Genomic DNA, 26,350 nt, shown 5'->3' with positions numbered 1-26,350 from the left:
ACTGTGAAACACACGCACTGTGAAACACACGCACTGTGAAACACACGCACTGTAAAACACACGCACTGTGAAACACACGCACTGTGAAACACACACACTAAAACACACGCACTGTGAAACACACGCACTGTAAAACACACGCACTGTGAAACACACGCACTCTGTAAAACACACGCACTCTGTAAAACACACACACTGTGAAACACACGCACTGTGTAAAACACGCGCACTATAAAACACGCGCACTGTGAAACACACACACTAAAACACACGCACTGTAAAACACACGCACTGTAAAACACACGCACTGTAAAACACACACACTAAAACACACACTCTGTAACACACACACTGTAAAACACACACACACTGTAAAACACACGCACTGTAAAACACGCTCTGTAAAACACACGCACTGTGAAACACACGCACTGTGAAACACACGCACTGTGAAACACACGCACTGTGAAACACACGCACTGTGAAACACACGCACTGTGAAACACACGCACTGTGAAACACACGCACTCTGTAAAACACACGCACTATAAAACACGCGCACTGTGAAACACACACACAAACACACGCACTGTAAAACACACGCACTGTAAAACACACACTCTGTAAAACACACACACTAAAACACACACTCTGTAAAACACGCACTGTAAAACACACACACTGTAAAACACACACACACTGTAAAACACACGCACTGTAAAACACACGCACTGTGAAACACACGCACTGTAAAACACATGCACTGTGAAACACACGCACTCTGTAAAACACACGCACTCTGTAAAACACGCGCACTATAAAACACGCGCACTGTGAAACACACACACTAAAACACACGCACTGTAAAACACACGCACTGTAAAACACACGCACTGTAAAACACACGCACTGTAAAACACACGCACTGTAAAACACACACACTAAAACACACGCACTGTAAAACACACACTCTGTAAAACACACACACTAAAACACACACTCTGTAAAACACGCACTGTAAAACACACACACTGAAACACACACACTGAAACACACACACTGAAACACACACACTGAAACACACACACTGTAAAACACGCACTGTAAAACACACACACTGTAAAACACACACACTGTAAAACACACGCACTGTAAAACACACACACTGAAACACACACACTGTAAAACACACACACTGTAAAACACACAGTGTGACTGCAGTGTAAAGTTTATTTAATGTTGAGGATTTAGTAATGAATGTACAGGCAGCTTACACAACACTACTACACTACTCACAAAAAGTTCAGGATATTGGGCTTTCAGGTGAAATTTCAGGATGCACCTAAAATGCACTATAACCTTTCCAGGTGAACTTAATTTGACCTTCTCTACACTTTTGAATGCACATGTCCAACTGTTCAGTGTTTCAGTACTTTTTTCATAACTTGCTGTTCTCTAACAAGGTGCTTAACGGCAAAATTCACAACTGGTGTTTGATCCAGAAAATTTATTGGTCGATTCATGGATCAGTTAGAATTGGTATTTAAACAGTCCTCTTCATCATGCTGTTCACATTTTGACATCATGAGACCAAGACCACACCTAACAACTGATCAACAGTACCTCACCATTGTGAGGCTTCAAACAGGATGTTCTCAGAGGGAAGTGGCCACTGAGCTTAGAGTGTCACAGTGTCATCAGCAGGTTGGGACAGAGAGACTGGAAGAGTCACAGAAAGGCATAGAAGTGGACGTCCTTTGGCCACATCCCACGTTGATGACCGCTTCATTGTGAACAGTGCCCTGCGGAACCGGATGATGAATGCCACTCAACTCCAGACCATTCAAAACCGTTTACATCAGCGTGGTCTGCGTGCTAGACGACCTGCAAGGGTACCTGACCACACCACCAGGCACAGGCGTTGGGCCAGGGAGCATTTACGCTGGACGAGGGACCAGTGGGCCTCAGTGCTGTTCTCTGATGAAAGTCAATTCACGTTGAGCAGAAATGATGGCCACCAACGAGGTTGGAGACGTCAAGGAGAGCGCTATGCTTCAGCCACTGTTGTGGTGGTGTTGCAGTCTGGGCAGGTGTGTCCACTCAATACAGAACTGCTCTACATCTTGTGAATGGTACAGTGACAAACCAATACTACCTGAATAACATCATTAATCCAGTCATTGTGCCCCTGCATGAACAACACAGGCCTAATTTCATCTTCATGGACGACAATGCTCCAGCTCATCGAGGTCGCATCATTAGGGAACGGCTGCTGGAGGCTGGGGTACCTCAAATGGAGTGGCCTACACTTTCTCCAGACCTGAATCCCATAGAAAACCTTTGGGATCAGCCGAGTCGCCGTGTAGAGGCTCTTAACCCTGCACCCCAGAACCTCAATGACCTGAGGGCCGCCCTTCAAGAAGAGTGGAATGCCATGCCTCAGCAGACAATAAGTCGACTCGTGAACAGCATGAGACGTCGTGGTCAAGCTGTAATTGATGGTCAAGGGCACATGACAGATTGAGACATGTTGTGGTATACCCACCACTGTTGTTGGCTTTTGTTTCAATAAATTGTTTGAGATGAGGAAATCACCCTTGCAGCTTCTACTTAAATGCCCTACTTTCATGATATAATATCACTGTAGCGTGAACTTTTTACATTTTCCATAAATTTCACCCAAAAGCCAAATATCCTTAACTTTTTGTGAGTAATGTATATTCATTTGCTCTATCCTGTTGTTTATTGTTATAATTTCTCTCTCTCTCTCTCTCTCTCTCTCTGTCTGTCTGTCTGTCTGTCTGTCTGTCTGTCTGTCTCTCTCTCTCTTTCTCTGTGTGTCTGTCTCTCTCTTTCTCTGTCTGTCTCTCTCTCTCTGTCTGTCTCTCTCTCTGTCTCAGGGCCGAGGTAGTGCTGGGTAACATCATAAAGAAGAAAGGATGGAGGTACGCAGACATCTTTAATTTCCTCTGTTTTTCTGCTCAGTCGTGGGATGAGAACAATGCGATGTGTTCATGAAACATTGATGCTAGCAGCATTAGATTAGACGGGGTTGTTAGCGGTTGGTCTCTTAATGCGGTTAGAAGCATCTCCACTTATTAAAAATCAGAGTTTAGAAATTAAGCTGTCTAATGTCACATGTCTGGGCTCGAGAGATAACGTGGAAATGAACGGTTCTTTCTAGGTGTGTGTGTTTTTGAAAATAAGCCAGGTATTTATTAGCATTTGAGACATTTTAATCTTATTTTTCTGCATCTTGTAGTTTAAGCCTCACTGTACGAGCATTACAATAAAGTCATTAACATTTATGTGCTCCCTCTCTCTTCCTCTCTCTCTGCCCCCCCTCCTCTCTCTCTCTCTCTCTCTCTCCCTCTCTCCCTCTCTCTCTGCCCCCCATCCTCTCTCTCTCTCTCTCTCCCTCTCTCCCTCTCTCTCTGCCCCCCCTCCTCTCTCTCTCTCTCTCTGCCCCCCCCCTCTCTCTCTTCCTCTCTCTCTGCCTCCCCTCCTCTCTCTCTCTTCCTCTCTCTCTGCCTCCCCTCCTCTCTCTCTCTCTCTCTGCCCCCCCCCTCTCTCTTCCTCTCTCTCTGCCTCCCCTCTCTCTCTCTCTCTCTCTCTCTCTCTCTATGCAGACGCTCCAGTTTAGTGATCACTACAAAAATATTCTGGGGCGGAAAGTATGTTTTATTGATCCTTTGCTTTTATTTTTTCAACACTAAATCTATTGTTCATGTAAGTTCAAGCATAGAGTTTTTTGTACCATTTGTTATCTGATCTCCTTTTCCTCGCTAAATAATTTATCCTTCATGTTTTTTTGTAAAAATTCCTTCAAACCCTGTAATAAATTTATTACATACACTTTAATACATATCACTAATAATTAATTATACCTTGTCAGCCCTTTACAAGATGAGTTATTTTTCAGATCTGTATAATAGTATAATCACAGGACTGCATGCTTCCCAGACCCAGGGCAGGAAAGGTCAAAGTTCAAGGCCAAACATTTTAATGATTTTAGCAATACAATCAATATCCTGGTAAGGCCATTCAAGTGAGCTTGACTTCTTGAACTGTAAAATGAATTCCATAGACCCTCTTGGTACAGGATATCTTGATACATGATATTTTTTCCTATGTTTTGATTCTGTAGAATTTGAACTTCTGAACTTTTCCCTCCAGAACAGATTTTTAGTTCAAGTTCTTGTTTGAGTAACTGAGGTTTGGATTAACCAAGTCGGTTTAAGTCGAAACTAAGAAATAAATATTATCATTTTAGGTAGATTTTTATAAAAATGGGGTGTTCCCGGTCTGCAGTGGTCAGTATCTATCAAAAGTGGTCTAAGGAAGGAACAGTGGTGAACCGGTGACAGGGTCATGGGCGGTCAAGGCTCACTGATGCACGTGCTGAAGAAGTTTATTTACATTTACATTTCTGGCATTTGGCAGACGCTCTTATCCAGAGTGACGTACAAAAGTGCTTTAAGTCTCTATCATTGAATACATTAACACTGGTTCAATAGGTTACAGACTTAGGATACCATTAGCCTAAAATTGGATGAGTTAATGCCGGTTCTGATTGAAAGCGGTCAGAATACGCAGTGCAGGACTGGTCAGGGCTGTTTTGGCAGCAAAAGGGTGACTAACACAATATTAGGCAGGTGGTCATAATGTTATGCCTGATCAGTGTTTTTGTTGAATTTTCATGAATAGAGTAACAGATCCTCTCCTTTTTTACATTCTCTCAGGGCAGAGACTGAAAGAGGACTTTCCAGGAAGCACATAATAGAAGGTGAGTCTAACCTCAGAGTTGCACTAATTAAAGCAGAGATGTTTTTTCTTCTTTTAAGTAAGGTTAAATAATTATTTTTTTAAGCAAGATATGTTTTTAGTTTTTGTGGTTATATTGGGTTTATAGCAGAGTAAAGCACTGAGCTCATTAATATACCAAAGGGAATGTTATACTGTGTGTGTGTGCTATATTGCAATTAAATGGTTGAGCATTTAGCCCCCCAGTGGACTCTGACAGTGACGTGTCGGTCTGTTATGAGACTTGATGGCTGTGACAGCGATTAAAAGCGTGTTAATGCAGCGTGTGAAACTCCACAGGTTTAAAAGCGTCACTGGAGAGACTGCAGTTAGACTACGTAGACGTGGTGTTCGCTAACAGACCCGACCCCAACACACCCATGGAAGGTGAGACGGTGACACTGCTGATGAACATCACAAACGTCTCTCTATAAACTCTATAAAAATTCTGTCTTTATTAAAAACATGTCTCACGTGTCACTATCAGCATCAGCTAACTAGCTAAATTTCCCAGTTGTCACATTGTGTGGAGTGAAATGGCTCGGAGGCAGCGTGATGGAGGATCTGCTGTTTGTTGAATGTAGATCATCCATGCGGTCTGTCCTCCTCATAACGCCGGTGATTATACAGTGTGAAGTGAAATGCACCTTCAGGGAATTATTTACATTTCTTGATCATTTCCCTGTAGTTTCTGTGTTTTAGATGCTCTTTAGTGAACTTTCCCAGAATAAGCAGATCTTGCTTTTACCTTCTTTTCTTTTTTTTTTCTCCTCCCCTGTGGAAATTTATATGAACTTTCCTATCAAGACCTTGTTGAACTCTGAGACTTCTGCCTTAGGGATTTTAATATAACCATGTAGGTTTAAACCTTGCTCTTTTTAGATGGAGGAATGCATTTAAGCTTTATTTTCCTTTTGTTTTTTCCAACTGCCCTTTTGAAAGTTCACAGAGGTCACACATTAGCGTACAGCTCGGCCCCGGGGCACGTGGTGTTAGTATTCTGTCATGGCGTACAAACAACTGCTCCATGTTTATCTGTGACTCCTCATCAGACTCAAACTCAGAGGAATAAAAGCTTTAAATGATTTCTCCAGACTCCCTTTCTCAGCTATAAACACCGAACGATTAGTACAGAGGATTTTTTATTTTCTTGCATGCTGCTTATTTACTAAATAACTCCCAAGTCTGGAGAAAGTTGATTTTGTTTTGCTGTGTAAGTATTGATTAGAGCTGCAAGCTCATTCCTGTGCAATCTATCAAATAGTTCATTAAGGCTGTGCTGCTTCGTAAAAGCAAAGAAAAGAAATCAATCTCCTTACTTTTTGGTAATTTTTCTCCTGGGGAGAAATGATTCATTAATAATTGGACAGTTGTGAATTCGGGTCCGCTCTGATGGTTTGCAGAGACGGTGCGAGCGATGACGCACGTGATCAATCAGGGAATGGCGATGTACTGGGGCACGTCCCGCTGGAGTCCCATGGAGATAATGGTGAGTCACTCTAACTTCCTCTCTACCAACAGATCAGATGTCTCAGAACAGGCAGAGAGACGCTCCTGGTGTACACAGGAGACACAAATCCGCCCCAGCTAGGGGCATTTTTGAAAAAATGGCACTTTTTACCCTTATTGCTTTGATGAAGTGAAATGTCACACAAGGTTCATCAGTCACACAAAACAGAGTGAGTCAGACAGATCCAATTCAGCCTCCTCCGGCATGTTCACCTCCCTGTGTGTATCAGCTGGGCTGAAATCCTATTACGACCAGACTGACTCTGAACTTCATGATGTTTACAGGAAGCGTACTCTGTGGCACGGCAGTTTAACCAGATCCCCCCCATCTGTGAGCAGGCCGAGTATCACATGTTCCAGAGAGAGAAGGTTGAAGTGCAGCTGCCCGAGCTCTTTCATAAGATCGGTGAGTGTTTTTTTATTTTCCCTCCCTCTCAAGTCTGGACAAAAAAAAACCTTAACTTAGTAATCATGATCCTAAACCAGAGTAATCATGATCCTAAACCAGAGTAATCATGATCTTAAACCACAGTAATCATGATCCTAAACCAGAGTAATCATGATCTTAAACCAGAGTAATCATGATCTTAAACCACAGTAATCATGATCCTAAACCAGAGTAATCATGATCTTAAACCAGAGTAATCATGATCTTAAACCACAGTAATCATGATCCTAAACCAGAGTAATCATGATCTTAAACCAGAGTAATCATGATCTTAAACCACAGTAATCATGATCCTAAACCAGAGTAATCATGATCCTAAACCAGAGTAATCATGATCCTAAACCACAGTAATCATGATCCTAAACCAGAGTAATCATGATCCTAAACCAGAGTAATCATGATCCTAAACCACAGTAATCATGATCCTAAACCAGAGTAATCATGATCCTAAACCAGAGTAATCATGATCCTAAACCACAGTAATCATGATCCTAAACCAGAGTAATCATGATCCTAAACCACAGTAATCATGATCCTAAACCACAGTAATCATGATCCTAAACCACAGTAATCATGATCCTAAACCACAGTAATCATGATCCTAAACCACAGTAATCATGATCCTAAACCACAGTAATCATGATCCTAAACCAGAGTAATCATGATCCTAAACCACAGTAATCATGATCCTAAACCACAGTAATCATGATCCTAAACCACAGTAATCATGATCCTAAACCACAGTAATCATGATCCTAAACCAGAGTAATCATGATCCTAAACCACAGTAATCATGATCCTAAACCAGAGTAATCATGATCTTAAACCACAGTAATCATGATCCTAAACCACAGTAATCATGATCCTAAACCACAGTAATCATGATCCTAAACCACAGTAATCATGATCCTAAACCACAGTAATCATGATCCTAAACCAGAGTAATCATGATCCTAAACCACAGTAATCATGATCCTAAACCACAGTAATCATGATCTTAAACCACAGTAATCATGATCCTAAACCACAGTAATCATGATCCTAAACCACAGTAATCATGATCCTAAACCACAGTAATCATGATCCTAAACCACAGTAATCATGATCCTAAACCAGAGTAATCATGATCCTAAACCACAGTAATCATGATCCTAAACCACAGTAATCATGATCTTAAACCACAGTAATCATGATCCTAAACCAGAGTAATCATGATCCTAAACCACAGTAATCATGATCCTAAACCACAGTAATCATGATCCTAAACCACAGTAATCATGATCCTAAACCACAGTAATCATGATCCTAAACCACAGTAATCATGATCCTAAACCACAGTAATCATGATCCTAAACCAGAGTAATCATGATCCTAAACCAGAGTAATCATGATCCTAAACCACAGTAATCATGATCCTAAACCAGAGTAATCATGATCTTAAACCACAGTAATCATGATCCTAAACCACAGTAATCATGATCCTAAACCACAGTAATCATGATCCTAAACCAGAGTAATCATGATCCTAAACCAGAGTAATCATGATCCTAAACCAGAGTAATCATGATCCTAAACCACAGTAATCATGATCCTAAACCAGAGTAATCATGATCCTAAACCACAGTAATCATGATCCTAAACCACAGTAATCATGATCCTAAACCACAGTAATCATGATCCTAAACCAGAGTAATCATGATCCTAAACCAGAGTAATCATGATCTTAAACCACAGTAATCATGATCCTAAACCAGAGTAATCATGATCTTAAACCACAGTAATCATGATCTTAAACCACAGTAATCATGATCCTAAACCACAGTAATCATGATCCTAAACCAGAGTAATCATGATCTTAAACCACAGTAATCATGATCCTAAACCACAGTAATCATGATCCTAAACCAGAGTAATCATGATCCTAAACCACAGTAATCATGATCCTAAACCACAGTAATCATGATCCTAAACCACAGTAATCATGATCCTAAACCACAGTAGTCATGATCCTAAACCACAGTAATCATGATCCTAAACCAGAGTAATCATGATCTTAAACCACAGTAATCATGATCCTAAACCACAGTAATCATGATCCTAAACCACAGTAATCATGATCCTAAACCACAGTAATCATGATCCTAAACCAGAGTAATCATGATCCTAAACCACAGTAATCATGATCCTAAACCACAGTAATCATGATCCTAAACCACAGTAATCATGATCCTAAACCAGAGTAATCATGATCCTAAACCACAGTAATCATGATCCTAAACCACAGTAATCATGATCCTAAACCACAGTAATCATGATCCTAAACCAGAGTAATCATGATCCTAAACCACAGTAATCATGATGATAAAGGAATAATAAACTTCAATATAGGAAAATAACAGCTTTTTTTTTTCTTTCACTGTTTTGTAGTTTGTTTCTAGGTCCACCAAGATGAGCTAAATATTCCATGGAGGAAAAAAAAACTGTGTGTGTGTTTCAGGTGTAGGGGCAATGACGTGGTCCCCACTGGCCTGTGGGATCATCTCAGGGAAATACGACAGCGGTGTTCCTCCATACTCTCGCGCCTCTCTCAAGGTACTCGGGTCTTCTTCGGTCTCTTTGTGGCTCCATTTTTTCTCTCTCTCTAGATTTCTGCAACATCTGTGGCTTTTGTGGTTCTGTGTGTTGGTGTTCTAATGGATGTGTTCGTGTCTTCCAGGTTTCTAGCATTTGGGTGTTTTTCCTTGTGGTTGCGTGTTGTCTGTGAATGTTCTTTGTTGTGGCATGAGCCTTCAGAGCAGTTCTGTCATGTGACTGTGTCTCTGTGGTAACTCTGAGGAGGACATTGAGGCCCTGCCTCATATATGTATATGTGTATCTATATATACATATACACATTCACACAAATGTGTCCAGTGCAGTAGTGTGTACATACGTGTGTGTGTGTGTGTGTGTGGCGGAGAGAAATAGAGAGTGAGTGAAGTAGCATGCAGCATCGTATTGCTGTTGGTCCGTTGGTGTTGGCTGGAGCGTTCACCTCGTCCCTCACCTCCCCGTGTCCACCACGCTCGTGCTCCGTGCTCACACCCGCGTGTACGATCTCGTGCGAACCCACACTGTGCTGGTGATCTGGACAGTGATGGGTCTTGTGTTTTTTTCAGATCTATGAGTGCTTGGATCATCAAACAGTCTCGACCCTTCCCACTGTTAATCTTAACCATGATATACTGCTGTCCCAGCACACACACACACACACACACACTCTGATTATATAATAATTTGATGTATTTTATATATAAAAATCAAACAGAAAGGATGAACACTCAGTGTTTGTGTGTGTGTTAGTCTTAAAGGAATCAGGTTGGCAAAACACATGTTTACTCTCTTCCACTTCTCCCAAATATGCATCCTCCCATCTTTATATTTTATTGACTAGCTGATACGACTGTCAGTATCGTCATATAATAACATCGTGATTCACTTTTAGCAGCAGCATCATTATTGTTGCCATTAGAATATAATATAATATTTTCTGCCACGTTCTAGTGACATTAAGTTTAAGGAGTTAGATGTTTCACAAATTCCTCGCTCAACCTCCCATTTAATGTAAAGAAAAACTTCTAAACGTACTTTCATCTTATTTCATCGTACACGATGCCTTATTAAACATTTTTAGAAATAAATAAAGCTTGGAAGGAAGTAGCAGGGCTCTTTGATGCCAGTTGCTAACCTCAAGCTCGCTTTGCTAAACTGATCTGATTATAAAGGTACAAAACCCGGATTTTTTTTTTTGTTTGTTTTATTTTTATTTATTGTTTTTTTTTTTTTGTTTGTAACAGATATGTGTATAAATCATATAAAGGGTCCAGACTGTTTAAAAAAAAAAAAAAATCACTCATTCATCAAGTAACACATCTCAACTAATCACTCATATTTGGGGTGAGAGGAAAATAGTTTAAAAGTGTTTTTTTTTTTTTGCCTAACCGCTCCTTTAAAGCTGTTCAGGCAGAGGGAAGTCAAGTGTTCTGCCTGTGTCAGTGCTGGGAAAGACAGAGTCACGTGTTTAAAAACAGGCCCTTGTTCACGCAGGCGCTGCTGGGAGTGTGTGTGAGTGTGTGAGAAGTAAGTGAGAGTGTGAGTAAGTGAGAGTGTGTGAGCAGCAGCGGCGTGTGAGTGCGTGCACAGGGCGCTTGTTTTTGAGCAGGTGTGCTGTGTCGTTTAACAGGGCTACCAGTGGTTGAAGGACAAGATCTTGAGCGAGGAGGGCCGGCGTCAGCAGACGAAGCTGAAAGAGCTGCAGGCCATCGCCGAGCGGCTGGGGTGCACGCTGCCACAGCTCGCCATCGGTATGCAAACACACACACTGCCGCTCTCTCTCTTTTTGTCTGTCTGTCCGTCCGTCCTGAACCTCGCTCCCTCCTCCGCCCCTAAACCCGCACTCACTCACACCCCCACCATACTCCATTCTCAGACTAAATACTGGAGTGACTCTGTGTGTGTGTGTGTGTGTTATCCTTATGCTCCATTCTATCCTATAAAGCTCTGCAGCCTCGTTCTGAAGATTAAATGCCCCTAGTGTCCTGTTCCCATCAGCCCCCAGATTAACACAACTGTCAGCCACATGCCAACACACCTATTCAGCACCTTGTGCCACATTTCACACACACTAGGGGTGTAACCAGTAGAAAATGTCCAATAATTCAAACAAAAAAGCCCCCTGTGAAGTTGGAAAGCATTTCAGACATCTCCTCACAGTTGTGTGTATAAGTGGTAAATAATGTTATCTTTCTGATCCGATGTGATTTTCGCCCAAACCTAAACATTTCCCCAACAGCACTGACTTCCTGTCTGGAGAAGGCTACAGGAAGGTTGCTGGCTGCAGGTAGAGGTGAAGTTAAACAGCAGCTAAAGCCAGGTTTTTCATTGCTCTAATAAAGGACCTCTCATAAGCCGAGTGTAAAAACACTTCATTTCGCTCGAACCGATTGGCTGGAGCAGGAACCTTAAACATATTGTTTATAGAAATAATAAATCTTTTTGAATTCCTAGTCTGATTACACCCCTGCATCCCATCATCCCCCTGCCATCTTCTCCTGAACTCCATAGACCCCTGGTTTCACCCAGCTGCAAAGTTCTGACCAAGCCAACAGCACCGGTACTGACTACTGACCCATACAGCTGCAGTGTAGAGAGACTGTACTGAAGTGTGGAGTGAGGAACTCTCAGGTTTTTTGTGCCGTCTCTCTCTCTCTCTCTCTCTCTCTCTCTCTCTCTCTCTCTCTCTCTCTTACTGTCTCTCTCTCTCTCTCTCTTACTGTCTCTCTCTTGCTGTCTGTCTGATTTTGCTCATCTGTGCTCTTATAGATTGCAGACATATTTGTTATATGTTTACATTAAATGATAAACTGTAATGCAGAAGGTTAATGATGTGGAGCTTTACCACTGCACTGACTTTAGATTCAGATTTATTAAATACAGCCACCCTTTTGTTCAGTTTGCAGAGCCACAGATGGCATTCATATATACACACACACACACTTGAGGAGTCAGATCCCCGCAGAGTTTCCTTCCCGTGTGTGTGTGTGTGAGTGAGTGTGTGTGCGAGAGAGAGAGAGAGGTGTCGCATGCGTCGTCCTTCGGGAGCTGCAGCGGTCAGCACATGGCTTCTCTCACCTCCGACTCCAAACCTCTCCGTTCCATCACTGCGATTTCTCTCACAAACAAGAGAAAAAAAACATTCTCTCTGCCCCGGTGTTGGGAGCCATGGTAACGGTGTGGTCTGACGGCTGTTTTTTTTTTTTTTTTTTTTTTTTTCTCCTCTTTTCTTTTCTGCGTGTGTGTGTGTGTATGTAGGTGGTAGAGTTAGCTACAGTGTGTTTTAATTTTGGAAATGGCTTTATTTTTTGCGGTGTTAGAAATGTTTGTGCTCGTTATGGACTGGCGGGGGTGTGATCTGTGTGTGCACAAGTGTGGGCGAGCGGGAGAGTTAGGTGTGTGTGTGTGTGTTAGTGTTGTATTGGGTGTGATTATGTACTGATCCTCTGCAGCGTGGTGCCTAAGGAATGAAGGAGTCAGCTCTGTGCTCTTAGGGGCCTCCAACACGGACCAGCTCCTGGAGAATATAGGCGCGATACAGGTGAGGATGTCGCACTGCACACCTACACAATCAACTCCACCATCAGGGTGGTGGTTATTTCTGGATATAATATATATATATATATTTACACCGATCAGCCACAACATTCTGACCACTGACCGGTTAAGTGAATAAGACTGATGATGATCTCATCATGGCACCTGTTAGTGGGTGGGATATATTAGGCAGCAAGTCAACATTTTGTCCTCAAAGTTGATATTAGAAGCAGGAAAAATGGACAAGTGTAAGGATTTGAGCTTTGAGTTTGACCAAAAGGGCCAGATTGTGATGACTACTAGACCACTGGATCAGAACATCTCCAAAACTGCAGCTCTTGTGGGGTGTTCCCGGTCTGCAGTGGTCAGTATCTATCAAAAGTGGTCCAAGGAAGGAACAGTGGTGACTCGGCGACAGGGTCATGGGCGGTCAAGGCTCATTGATGCACGTGGGGAGTGAAGGCTGGCCCGTGTGATCCGATCCAACAGACGAGCTACTGTTGCTCAAACTGCTGAAGAACTTAATGCTGGTTCTGATAGAAAGGGGTCAGAATACACAGTGCAGGACGGGTCAGGGCTGTTTTAGCAGCAAAAGGGGACCAACACGATATTAGGCAGGTAGTCATAATGTTATGCCTGATCTGTGTATTTTCTTCTTTATTTATTCACTGTAAGAATATAGTGATACTATTCACTGTTCTAAAATGCACCTCCAGCACCCCTGAGCCAGGTAACATGAGGAATAAAACAGTCTTTGTCGTGCTGTTAAGGGTGGTGTGATGAAACAGGGAATCTGATCCCACACTGAAGTGGGTTATTTTACTTTATTTTATTAACAGCACGTACTGAAGTGTTTTATTTTTCTTACATCACTGCAATTTGCCAACATTTACCCATTTTATTATTATATTATCTTAATATTGCTGTTATTTACATTATAGCATCTGTAAACATACATTCTCTCACCAGCCCCTCCCGCTCTCTTGAAGGGTTTTTTGTTGCTGTACATTTCACAGCTCTTTAACTTCCTTGCAGTTTTCCTTTTGACTGTTAAAGAGCGGTCACTGAAGTCTCCTTCCATTAAAGTGCCCTTGCTGAAAGATGGACCATATCACTGATTATCGTTTCTATAGCAACAGGACATTTACAGAGATTTGTACATCAGATGTTTGTTAAAAGTGGTAGCGTGAGCATGTTAATGTAAACCTGTGAGCTTTCACAGCTGAACACCTCCTGACTCCACAGCAGTGCGGTACCATCCTGGCTCAGGGTGTTGGGTCACTTTAAACACTCCATATGGTGGATATTTATTAAATTAGTGCTCTGTGGAGAGAGTTAGTGCAGTGCGATCTGTAACTCGCTCCAAATAATTGTGCTGTTTGTTTCCGCAGGTCCTTCCGAAGTTGTCGTCCTCCATCGTGCACGAGGTGGACAGCATACTGGGGAACAAGCCCTACAGTAAAAAGGACTATCGCTCATAGTGTGTGTGTGTGTGTGTGTGTGTGTGTGTGTGTGTGTGTGTGTGTGTGTGTGTGGTGCCCAGGGGCCACCCTGCACTGAGCCCTTTGCCTGTTCCTCCGTTTGCTTGAGCTTTTACTGAATGAGTAAGCAGCGCATGAGACTGGCAGGTAAACCCCGACCCTGCAGGGGAAGCCTTGTAGACACATACACGGAATAATTCTAAAAACATCAAAAAAATTATACACATGGGGTTTAAAAAAAATAAAACAAAAACTAGAGAACGAACAATATTAACGAAAAGAGAAAAGGAAAGAGCCAGACCTACCTACCTACCTAGGAGGATTATTAAAATTTAATAGAAAGCTGAAGTTCATTTAAAAAAAAAAAAACAAGATGAAGAATAAAGGGGCAAAAATAGCACACGCTTGCTTGGCTATAGGAAAAATATTCGGTTTTCCTCTGCGCATTGTTTTTTTGATACTCAATGCATATTTGACCAAAAATAAAAAATGTATGTTAAAAAAAAAAAAAACTAAACTAAATAAGTAATGCAGTGCTTAAGTTAATCTAGGTGATGAGTTCATGATTCGTTGCACATCTCCCGTAGTCACTCATGAGGTCTGTCTCTCCGAAAACCATTCACTGTGTCGTCTGCGTCACGATTGCACACGCCCCCTTCGCAGATGAGCCAATCAGCACTTTAAGAGTCCATCTGAGGGAGTGGCTATGGGAGGCACCGGCGTCTAAACAGAAATACGAGCATCATCTTTTCTTTTCTTGTCCTGAAGTACAATCGCTCCAGAGCAGCAGTAATCCTAATGTTCTCAAATCCAGTTCGCTGTGTTAATGCAAAAAAAAAAAAAATCCTAAAACTGGAACTTTTTGTTTTGTGTTACTGCTGAGCCGGCAGACTGTTGAGTGACGTCATATAACCCGCCTGCCGAATACGAGCGTACGTTCAGAAGCGCCACGTCACGTCACGCGTGTTTGAATGTGTTTAAGTGCATACGGTTCGAGCGCATGCGGTCTCTCACTCCTAGACGCCGGACGTTTACGTTTACGATCCGGCGTCGTTACACGTGGCTAAAGCCAAAGATATATCCCAGCTTCATCTGTAACGTCTCACTGTAACTCCTCCCCTATCTGAAACGAACAAAAAAATCATTTAAGAGCATGTACTTCCTGTTATTTACTTACTCTATATCATATATCATATATCTCTCCTCTCGCGTATATACTCACTCCGGCCAAGACGCGTAGCCGTATAGATATAAACACCTATATATACGTTTGCACCCTACAAGTTAGGAATGTCATTAAGACTTCTTTCTATACCGTGTACCACAACTCAATTTGAACTTTCCAAGGAACAAACAACTTTCCCCAAACTGCATGACATCCATTTCCCCCCGGAGCATGCGCTCTCTCTCTCTTCAGCCATCAAGTGACTCTGTAGAAATATTTCTATGTACCATTTTCACTTTTCTTTCTTTTTTTTATTCATTTCATTCGTCGGTCGATGGATTTACACAGATGCTTTAATTTTTTTTGCCAGAAACCGTCAGTCCGTGTCACACGTGAGTTTATCGTAAACCAGTTCCAGCGAGTCTCTGCGTTCTGAGTGGACAGGATTTATTTTAGAGTCTGGACACAGCTCTGTGTTGGTGTCTCATTTATAGCGGCCAGAGGTTTTTTGTTTTTTTAAGTCAAAACTGACCTCCAATCAGTTTAAAACTAGACGAAATGGTTGATATGGGTTTGGAATCGAGTCGTATGAATATTAGATTAGATTAGATTTCAGTCCGATCTTTTAGCTGTGGTTTAGTTTAGTTTTTTGACGGTACACATCACTGTGTTCCATGCAGTAGATCCGGTTCTCCTGCCGTGTGTAGCGGCTGTGTTTTTGACTTTAGGACGTCGTGGAAGCCGAAATCGTAAAAAAAAAAATAACAACCAGATGTTGATGTATTTGTTCGATGTCTCTCTTTTATTTTAATTTGTGGAAACGTCTCGTTCGTCCGTGCTTTTTTATGGCGTCGCCCTGTTTCTGTGTTAGAGATTCTCTCAGGAAAGAAGGGCATTACTGTGTGTTTGTCTGCGGTGGGAAAAATTTAGTACAGCTTTCTGTAGTGTACTAGCGCCACACGTGGTCATGAGTAGGTACTGCATTCGGAGAAGAAGAAGAAAAAAAATGATAATGATTTAAAAATAAAAATAAATAAAACTCATCAGTGGTACTCGCTTGCTGTCGATCTTGTTCACTAAGGAAACGTGTTGTGCTTCTTCTCATCTCCCCAAGAAAAATGAGACAGGACGGTATTTTCCCAGAACAGTGCTTTAAAGTTTCGACACGAAACACATTTTTACGTTCTCGTACCCAGAGTGAGAGCATGGCCTTCTTTACTTTTTTTTTTTTTTTTTTCCTTTTTTCTTTTTCCTCCTTTAAAAACGCATCACCCAAAAATTCACACTTGTGGATAAGAGGAAGAGCTTTTTAAAGCGTCATCTGCTATTTGCTGAGAATTTATTTTTTATGTTTAGTATTTTCCAGAGCTAAAGGCAAGGTTGTAAAGTAGAACAAAAAGACAAAAAAAGCAGGGGATTTTATTTTTTTAGCATTCTTTGTTGCCCTGATTTGTTATTGACATGTTGATGATGATGAGCATCTATTTGCACTGAATATGCATTTTTGAAGAACTCTGTATAATGTATACAATGGCAAGCTTACATTTCCACCAGAGTGTGGAAGAGATACTGTATGTCCAGACAGATATCTGTATATAGTTTGACCTTTGTACATATATACATATAAATGGTTGTGATCACTTTGGCCTTTTATTTCTCTCTCTCTCTCTTCTCTCTCTCTCTTTTCTTTCTTTTATTTTTTCATTGGCAGACATTGCTAACTGCATTGTGCTTGAATTGGAATTTAGATATGTACAGCTTCAGTATCTATGAAATGGAAATTATAAAATATTAATGACTGAAAATCAGCAATCGTCTTCTCGTCTCATTTGTTTGTTTGGGTTTTTTCTCATCTCGTTTGTTCGTTTTGGGTTTTGTTTTTGTTTAAAGGAAATAGACAATTAGACGGTTGGGATTAAAAGGCTGGTTTGTACGATCCTGTTCTTTTATTTACATCAGTACAGCATTCTTTAAAAAAAAATGTACATGTCCATCATACATAAATACATCAGATGCCTTTATATAGAACAAAAACTGATGGAAAACACAATAAAACTTTGAGCTCAGACCTTATATAAGATCACTGCATTAATAATTATTATTATAAGCACATCCACTGCTGATTATAAATTCAAGACGAGCAAATTAAAACAAAAACGTTTCGTTCTAACGAGACTGTAGCACCATGAACACCATAAAGAAGCGGCGAAAGGTCACTCTTCTTTTTATCCAGACTTCTCCTCTTCCATGTTTAAGAGTTTCAGTGGTCTAACAGTTATGTAGTGTTTGCTGATTGATTGCATTATCTGTTTATCTATAGATCATAGATTGCTGGAGGAACACTGCAGGAGCTGCTAATGAGGCTAATGATGCTGACAAGTAAGAGAGTGTGTGTGTGTGTGTGGTGGTGGTCTGGGAAACACTTCACCTGGTCAGATTAAAGTTAATGTCTCACTTGAGTGGATGGTGGAATCAGTGCCTTCCTCCAGTACAGAAAAGTGATGGAGCTGGCCATTTTTCCTCTCTAGGTTTGTTTTTAATAGATGAGACAGTGGGAGGAGTCTAGCTTCTAAACTGGTAGCTTTTTTTTATCTGTTAGCTTCATTAACCTCGTAGCATCAGTACAAAAATCTGGAGAAGAAAATTCAAATTTCAAACTCTAAACAAATCCTGATGGTGAATCGCATAGAGCTCACGAATACAAGTGTCCTGAAACAGAGATCAGCTATCTGGGTGGGGGGGTCGGGGTTTACAGGAAGTTGCTGATCTTACAACAGAACTCTTTCTGAAACACTGAACACAAACACAAATGTGGGTTAAAGTGCTGTGTGTGTGTGTTGCTCATATACAGTCAGCCCTAGTTTTATAGTCTCTTTATTGATATGATAAGTGGCATGAGTGTTTCTCTGTCCCAAATGAGAGAGGCCGTGTGTGTGTGTGTGTGTGTTCAGTGCAGCTTACAGAACACACACATGCTTGAATGCCTTTTGCACTCCTCCGAGTGTGATGAGTGTGTTCCCTCACCGTCCTCTTCATGCAGGGCTTGAAGCAGGTGAGTGGAGCTCCAGAAGAAGAACAGATCCTCTCCTCTCTTCTCTTCCCTCCACATGTGCACTTCATTCTCTCCCTTCTTCACTCTTTCATGCTATAAGGAGTTGTTCAGATGCGACAGCTCCTCTCTTCTACTCAGCGGTGGAGGTCCATCTGTTAATACCATCAGATCACACGTTTTCTTTCTTTAACACGCATTTTGCTCATGATCTCATTATATCATTAACAAGTTGAGTTTTAAATGAAGTAGTGGTTTCAGTATTTAAGAGTTTGGGTTATCAGGTGGTCATGGATTTCACTGTCCACTGTTGGACCCTTGAGTGAGATCTTTAACCCTTTACACTCTAGAAAGGACTTGTATCGTGTCTGACACAGACGTCCTAACAAGCTGGGACTCACAACGGTCACTATTTCACTGCACTGTAATATACACATGACTAATAAAGGCTTTCTTCTTCTTTCTAAGTGCATTAGCCCGCTACGTTAGTTAGCTCAGATGGAGTAGGGCTGCAGTGAAGTTTTTCACTTGTAGAGAAGACAAGTTTACATTTACATTTCTGACTCCCTTATCCAGAGTGACTTACATTTTATCCCATTTTTATACAACTGAGTATTTGAGGGTTAAGGTCCTTGCTTAAGGGCTCAGCCGTGGCAGCTTGGTGAACCTGGGAGTTGAACTCTGGACCTTCTGATCAATAGTCCAACGTCTAAACTACTAATCTACCACATCCAATGTCCACTGGTAAGTAAAGTCATTTTTTATTCATCACATCACTGTTGATGACCGATGGCAGCTGATCGTCAAGAACATCATTCTGGGGTTTTTAAGGATTTTAAGTTAATAAGCACTGGGTCGGGTCAGTACCAGTATCCACATCAGTGGGTCTCTATTTTCAATACAACTTTCGGAAAGGTAATTTAATAAATAAGTAAATAATTTAATAAAGCCGTTAACGAGATAAATTATGGAGGAAAATTCATATGAAGTTTTTTTTTCATGCATGTGAGGCTTCATCTTATTAAACATGCTCAATTTTAATTAATAAAACCAAAAACCTAGCCATTGTTTGTTGTTGATGTTCACTTTGAAGAGCTTTCCAAAGAAAGACTTCATCAGTACAGTCTGGGGGAAAAACTTATTTCATTAAGATGTGCTGTATTCAGTATAAAATCAATCATAACTATCATCACTATTCTGATAGATTCCTCTATTATCCTCCTGAACAGAGCTGGAAATAAACAGAAAATTCCATTAAATGTTTGAGCTTTGTGAACGGTTCATTAAAGATTATGATTAAGGATTAAAGACCAATTCACTGCATGCTGTAAACTTTGAAAACTTTTAATCTTAAGAGTTTAGCTCTAACCTTAATCAAACACACCTGAGCATGCTCATCAATGTCCTCAGGATCATCAGAGAATCACAGGTAGAGTTTGATCAGGGTTGGAGCTAAACTCTGCAGTGCATTGACCCTCTAGGGCAAGATTTGAGGAACCCTGGTATAGTACCTTATTAACTCAGGATCAATCAGAGAGGATACCTAAAGAGGAGAAGAGATTGTGAATGCTGTTACCTTCTGTACATGTGGAACCGATCCAGCCTTTCACACACACGCAGCGACCGGTACGGCTCTCACACTGCGCTCCATTCTCACACTCGCAGCTTAATGAGCAGTCTGGGCCATAGCGGTTCACTCGACAGTCTAACACACACACAAACACACACGATAGAGTAGGACTGAGAGACCATAGTAAGCTCTGGAGACCTGCTTTAGTGACCTGCACTTTTGCAGCATTAACGTTTATTACTACCACAGTGCAGTTTCATGCTCCAATCTGTTTGTTATAATAATAATAATAATGCATCATTTAATGTTTATTCAGTGAATCTCAACATCTTGTAGTACTTTATTTGACACGCATCCAGTACTTAATAATCTCAGTTCACTTCTTCATAAAGTTAAAGTTAAACACCTCTGTTCTCTAATAAACTCCTGACCTCACCTGAGTCACACCTGAGTCCGGTTTTCCCCGGCGCGCACACACACGCTCCACTCACAGGGTCACACTTGGTGTCGTCTGCGCAGTCGCAGAGTTTAGAGCAGTTCAGACCGTACGTACCCGGCTCACACTCTGGAGAACACAGTCGTTGGAAATTTTTCAACATCACTGATATTATAACAGGAAGCAGTTTGTGTTAATACTCATTCATTATAATTAGTGCGCATGTCAGGAGGCTGAAAATGACCCAAAATGTGGCTTATCAGTGTGACTCTCAGTAACGTTTCAAGATATTAGCACTCCATGGAGGAGATTGTAAGTTTCCTGTTTATAAAACAGTGACCCTTTAGTTTGTTAGTGTGCTTGCTCAAGTGGTTAAGGCTCTGGGTCATTGACCAGAAGATCAGGGTTCAAGCCCCAGCACATGCCAAGCTGCCACCACTGGGCCCTTGAGCAAGGCCCCCAACCCACCATGCTCCAGGGGCGCTGCATCATGGCTGACCCTGCGCTCTGATCCCAACCCCCAAGGATGGGTTAGGTGAAGAAAGACTTTCACTGTGCAGTAATGCATAAGTGACAAAGACAACTTAACTTACTAAAGCCCACCTCCTTTCTGGTATTGTTGATGAGCTTAATTGTTTATTTGATGACAAAATCTTTGGTCCTCAAGCTAAGTTTGTGCTCCTGATTTGGATCGAAGCTGTTCTGTTCTAGCGTTCTGATTACAGTTTAGTCGACTGAGCCGGTTAGTGGAATATAGTAATAAAGTCTTTTATGTTTCAGCTCTAAAGTGTGTGTGTGTGTGTTACCTTTCTGGCAGTGTGACCCCCAGTATCCAGCAGGACAGATGCAATGTCCATTGCTGGGATGACACAGAGCTCCATTGACACACTTGCAGTGCTGCTGGCACCGAGGTCCATACAGACCCTCTGGACAAGCTGTAAAACACACACACACACATACCACACCACACTGAATATTAAGAAGAGAAAACTGCTGAGTTGATGATTAACAACGTGCCTGAGGGTTAGAGGAGTGTGTGTGTATGTATATATGTGTGTGTGAGAGAGAGAGACTCACCATGCTCACACAGTTGACCATAGTATCCTGGTCCACAGAGACATGTCCCTGTCACCCTGTCGCATGTGCCGTTGTGCTGACACTCACATTCCAACACACAGTTTGGACCATACCATCCCTCAGGGCACTCTGACACACACACACACACACACACACACGTTACACACACTTACACTAGAATACCTCTTAAATAACCCAACACTGTGCAAGACTTGTATATAAGAAATATGGACTAGGGTTGAGCTGATGGCTTTCATCATTTAGAGCAGAGGTGTGTATATATATATATATATATATATATATATATGGTTAGGAAACTTGTCCTAAGACTTCTAAGATTTCAGCAACTTAAGACATGATGACATTTAACCATTAACTGACATCTAAATTTTAAGGTATATGTTATTTATATATATTCTACCCCGATTGGATCGAACAGGAAGGAACACAAAAGTGAAAGTTCCCTAATTATCACAAATTTGTAATTTAGTAAACTTAATCATCAATCCCAAAGAATTCCTAGACAAAACTAGGGGATGGATTGCAGTCTTCCATCTTCCACAAAATACTGCTAATAGATTTAAGAGATGGGGGTGATAGTGATTATGGGGATGATGGTGGTGGTGTCTGTGATGATGGTGATCATCATGATGATGGTGGTGGTGGTGATGATGAAGATGGTGATGGTGACAGCTCACCTCTCTCACAGTGCAGCCCAGTGAAGCCGAGTCCACACGTACAGTTCCCAGAGACGGAGTCACACACGCCTCCATTACTGCAGTTACAATGCTGAGAACAGTCTACACCATACCGGTCTGAAGCACAGCCTGAGTACACACACACACACACACACACACACACACAGAGTATATACAGTGTTCTCACTGACATTAACATTAAGTTACACAAGGTTTTTGTTTTTAAATAAAGGCATTTATTACACTGTTTACATCTTTAAACTACATTTAACACACTATTTACTAAATTATACACAGTGTGGAACTGAAGATCCTCTGTAGAGTAGTTTAGTGTACTGTAGTGTAGTTTAGTGTACTGTAGTGTAGTTTAGTGTATTGTAGTGTAGTTTAGTGTACTGTAGTGTAGTTTAGTGTACTGTAGTGTAGTTTAGTGTATTGTAGTGTAGTTTAGTGTATTGTAGTGTAGTTTAGTGTACTGTAGTGTAGTTTAGTGTATTGTAGTGTAGTTTAGTGTACTGTAGTGTAGTTTAGTGTACTGTAGTGTAGTTTAGTGTATTGTAGTGTAGTTTAGTGTATTGTAGTGTAGTTTAGTGTATTGTAGTGTAGTTTAGTGTACTGTAGTGTAGTTTAGTGTATTGTAGTGTAGTTTAGTGTATTGTAGTGTAGTTTAGTGTACTGTAGTGTAGTTTAGTGTATTGTAGTGTAGTTTAGTGTACTGTAGTGTAGTTTAGTGTACTGTAGTGTAGTTTAGTGTATTGTAGTGTAGTTTAGTGTACTGTAGTGTAGTTTAGTGTACTGTAGTGTAGTTTAGTGTATTGTAGTGTAGTTTAGTGTATTGTAGTGTAGTTTAGTGTACTGTAGTGTATTGTAGTGTATTGTAGTGTAGTTTAGTGTACTGTAGTGTAGTTTAGTGTACTGTAGTGTAGTTTAGTGTATTGTAGTGTAGTTTAGTGTATTGTAGTGTAGTTTAGTGTACTGTAGTGTAGTTTAGTGTATTGTAGTGTAGTTTAGTGTACTGTAGTGTAGTTTAGTGTATTGTAGTGTAGTTTAGTGTACTGTAGTGTAGTTTAGTGTATTGTAGTGTAGTTTAGTGTACTGTAGTGTAGTGTAGTTTAGTGTAGTGTAGTGTAGGTTAGTGTACTGTAGTGTAGTTTAGTGTATTGTAGTGTAGTTTAGTGTACTGTAGTGTAGTTTAGTGTATTGTAGTGTAGTTTAGTGTACTGTAGTGTAGTTTAGTGTACTGTAGTGTAGTTTAGTGTACTGTAGTGTAGTTTAGTGTATTGTAGTGTAGTGTAGTTTAGTGTACTGTAGTGTAGTTTAGTGTACTGTAGTGTAGTGTAGGTTAGTGTACTGTAGAGTAGTTTAGTGTAGTGTAGTTTAGTGTAGTGTAGTGTACTGTAGTGTAGTTTAGTGTACTGTAGTGTAGTTTAGTGTAGTGTACTGTAGTGTAGTTTAGTGTAGTGTAGTTTAGTGTAGTGTAGTGTACTGTAGTGTAGTTTAGTGTACTGTAGTGTAGTTTAGTGTACTGTAGTGTAGTGTACTGTAGTGTAGTTTAGTGTACTGTAGTGTAGTGTAGTGTACTGTAGTGTAGTGTAGTGTAGTTTAGTGTAGTGTAGTGTACTGTAGTGTAGTTTAGTGTACTGTAGTTTAGTGTACTGTAGTGTAGTGTACTGTAGAGTAGTTTAGTGTACTGTAGTGTAGTTTAGTGTACTGTAGTGTAGTGTACTGTAGAGTAGGTTAGTGTACTGTAGTGTAGTTTAGTGTACTGTAGTGTAGTGTACTGTAGAGTAGTTTAGTGTACTGTAGTGTAGTTTAGTGTACTGTAGTGTAGTTTAGTGTACTGTAGTGTAGTTTAGTGTACTGTAGTGTAGTGTAGTTTAGTGTACTGTAGTGTAGTGTACTGTAGTGTAGTTTAGTGTACTGTAGTGTAGTTTAGTGTACTGTAGTGTAGTTTAGTGTAGTTTAGTGTACTGTAGTGTAGTTTAGTGTAGTTTAGTGTACTGTAGTGTAGTGTAGGTTAGTGTACTGTAGAGTAGTTTAGTGTAGTGTAGTGTACTGTAGTGTAGTTTAGTGTACTGTAGTGGTAGTTAGTGTACTGTAGTGTAGTAGTGTAGTGTAGTTAGTTAGTGTACTGTAGGTGTAGTGTAGTGTACTGTAGTGTAGTGTAGTGTAGTGTTAGTGTACTGTAGTGTAGTTTAGTGTAGTTTAGTGTACTGTAGTGTAGTGTAGGTTAGTGTACTGTAGAGTAGTTTAGTGTAGTGTAGTGTACTGTAGTGTAGTTTAGTGTACTGTAGTGTAGTTTAGTGTACTGTAGTGTAGTTTAGTGTAGTTTAGTGTACTGTAGTGTAGTTTAGTGTAGTTTAGTGTACTGTAGTGTAGTGTAGGTTAGTGTACTGTAGAGTAGTTTAGTGTACTGTAGTGTAGTTTAGTGTACTGTAGTGTAGTTTAGTGTACTGTAGTGTAGTGTAGGTTAGTGTACTGTAGAGTAGTTTAGTGTACTGTAGTGTAGTTTAGTGTACTGTAGTGTAGTTTAGTGTACTGTAGTGTAGTTTAGTGTAGTGTAGTGTACTGTAGTGTAGTTTAGTGTACTGTAGTGTACTGTAGTGTAGTTTTAGTGTATGTGTTTAGTGTAGTTTAGTGTACTGTAGTGTAGTTTAGTGTACTGTAGTGTAGTTTAGTGTAGTTTAGTGTAGTTTAGTGTACTGTAGTGTAGTTTAGTGTAGTTTAGTGTACTGTAGTGTAGTTTAGTGTAGTTTAGTGTACTGTAGTGTAGTGTAGGTTAGTGTACTGTAGAGTAGTTTAGTGTACTGTAGTGTAGTTTAGTGTACTGTAGTGTAGTTTAGTGTACTGTAGTGTAGTTTAGTGTAGTGTAGTGTACTGTAGTGTAGTTTAGTGTACTGTAGTGTAGTTTAGTGTACTGTAGTGTACTGTAGTGTAGTTTAGTGTACTGTAGTGTAGTTTAGTGTACTGTAGTGTAGTTTAGTGTACTGTAGAGTAGTGTAGTGTAGGTTAGTGTACTGTAGAGTAGTGTAGTGTACTGTAGTGTAGTTTAGTGTACTGTAGTGTAGTTTAGTGTAGTGTAGTGTACTGTAGTGTAGTTTAGTGTACTGTAGTGTAGTTTAGTGTACTGTAGTGTAGTTTAGTGTATTGTAGTGTAGTTTAGTGTACTGTAGTGTAGTTTAGTGTACTGTAGTGTAGTTTAGTGTATTGTAGTGTAGTTTAGTGTATTGTAGTGTAGTTTAGTGTACTGTAGTGTAGTTTAGTGTATTGTAGTGTAGTTTAGTGTACTGTAGTGTAGTTTAGTGTACTGTAGTGTAGTTTAGTGTATTGTAGTGTAGTTTAGTGTATTGTAGTGTAGTTTAGTGTATTGTAGTGTAGTTTAGTGTACTGTAGTGTAGTTTAGTGTATTGTAGTGTAGTTTAGTGTATTGTAGTGTAGTTTAGTGTACTGTAGTGTAGTTTAGTGTATTGTAGTGTAGTTTAGTGTACTGTAGTGTAGTTTAGTGTACTGTAGTGTAGTTTAGTGTATTGTAGTGTAGTTTAGTGTACTGTAGTGTAGTTTAGTGTACTGTAGTGTAGTTTAGTGTATTGTAGTGTAGTTTAGTGTATTGTAGTGTAGTTTAGTGTATTGTAGTGTAGTTTAGTGTACTGTAGTGTATTGTAGTGTATTGTAGTGTAGTTTAGTGTACTGTAGTGTAGTTTAGTGTACTGTAGTGTAGTTTAGTGTATTGTAGTGTAGTTTAGTGTATTGTAGTGTAGTTTAGTGTACTGTAGTGTAGTTTAGTGTATTGTAGTGTAGTTTAGTGTACTGTAGTGTAGTTTAGTGTATTGTAGTGTAGTTTAGTGTACTGTAGTGTAGTGTAGTTTAGTGTAGTGTAGTGTAGGTTAGTGTACTGTAGTGTAGTTTAGTGTATTGTAGTGTAGTTTAGTGTACTGTAGTGTAGTTTAGTGTATTGTAGTGTAGTTTAGTGTACTGTAGTGTAGTT

The 26,350-nt window shown here is 40.4% G+C and overlaps 2 protein-coding genes across 11 annotated transcripts in view; one reads left to right on the top strand and one right to left on the bottom strand.

Moving 5' to 3' along the window:
- Positions 1–17,343, top strand: part of kcnab2a (potassium voltage-gated channel subfamily A regulatory beta subunit 2a) — a 79,266-nt gene extending 61,923 nt beyond the window's left edge. For 4 of the 9 annotated variants that reach the window (XM_058372898.1, XM_058372896.1, XM_058372897.1 and 1 more), the window contains 8 exons: positions 2,901–2,945; positions 3,630–3,674; positions 4,743–4,786; positions 5,104–5,190; positions 6,207–6,292; positions 6,598–6,718; positions 9,258–9,352; positions 10,983–12,798. In XM_058372898.1, coding sequence (XP_058228881.1) covers positions 2,901–2,945; positions 3,630–3,674; positions 4,743–4,786; positions 5,104–5,190; positions 6,207–6,292; positions 6,598–6,718; positions 9,258–9,352; positions 10,983–11,333 — 874 coding nt within the window. In that variant the 3' untranslated portion in view covers positions 11,334–12,798. The other 5 variants (XM_058372900.1, XM_058372899.1, XM_058372895.1 and 2 more) reach the window with 3 other exon arrangements.
- A 116-nt stretch (positions 17,344–17,459) lies between these two features.
- Positions 17,460–26,350, bottom strand: part of megf6b (multiple EGF-like-domains 6b) — an 80,603-nt gene continuing 71,712 nt past the window's right edge. For both annotated transcript variants that reach the window (XM_058372892.1, XM_058372893.1), the window contains 6 exons: positions 22,366–22,494; positions 21,668–21,796; positions 21,397–21,525; positions 20,591–20,719; positions 20,161–20,289; positions 17,460–18,739 (listed from right to left, as the gene is read on the bottom strand). In XM_058372892.1, the coding sequence (XP_058228875.1) occupies positions 18,681–18,739; positions 20,161–20,289; positions 20,591–20,719; positions 21,397–21,525; positions 21,668–21,796; positions 22,366–22,494 (704 nt within the window). In that variant the 3' untranslated portion in view covers positions 17,460–18,680. The remainder of the gene's footprint in view (positions 18,740–20,160; positions 20,290–20,590; positions 20,720–21,396; positions 21,526–21,667; positions 21,797–22,365; positions 22,495–26,350) is intronic.

The sequence above is a fragment of the Hemibagrus wyckioides genome, linkage group LG21, assembly GCF_019097595.1.
Source record: "Hemibagrus wyckioides isolate EC202008001 linkage group LG21, SWU_Hwy_1.0, whole genome shotgun sequence".
In the NCBI taxonomy this organism is placed as follows: Eukaryota; Metazoa; Chordata; class Actinopteri; order Siluriformes; family Bagridae; genus Hemibagrus; species Hemibagrus wyckioides.
This window is presented reverse-complemented; position numbering and strand designations above follow the sequence as displayed.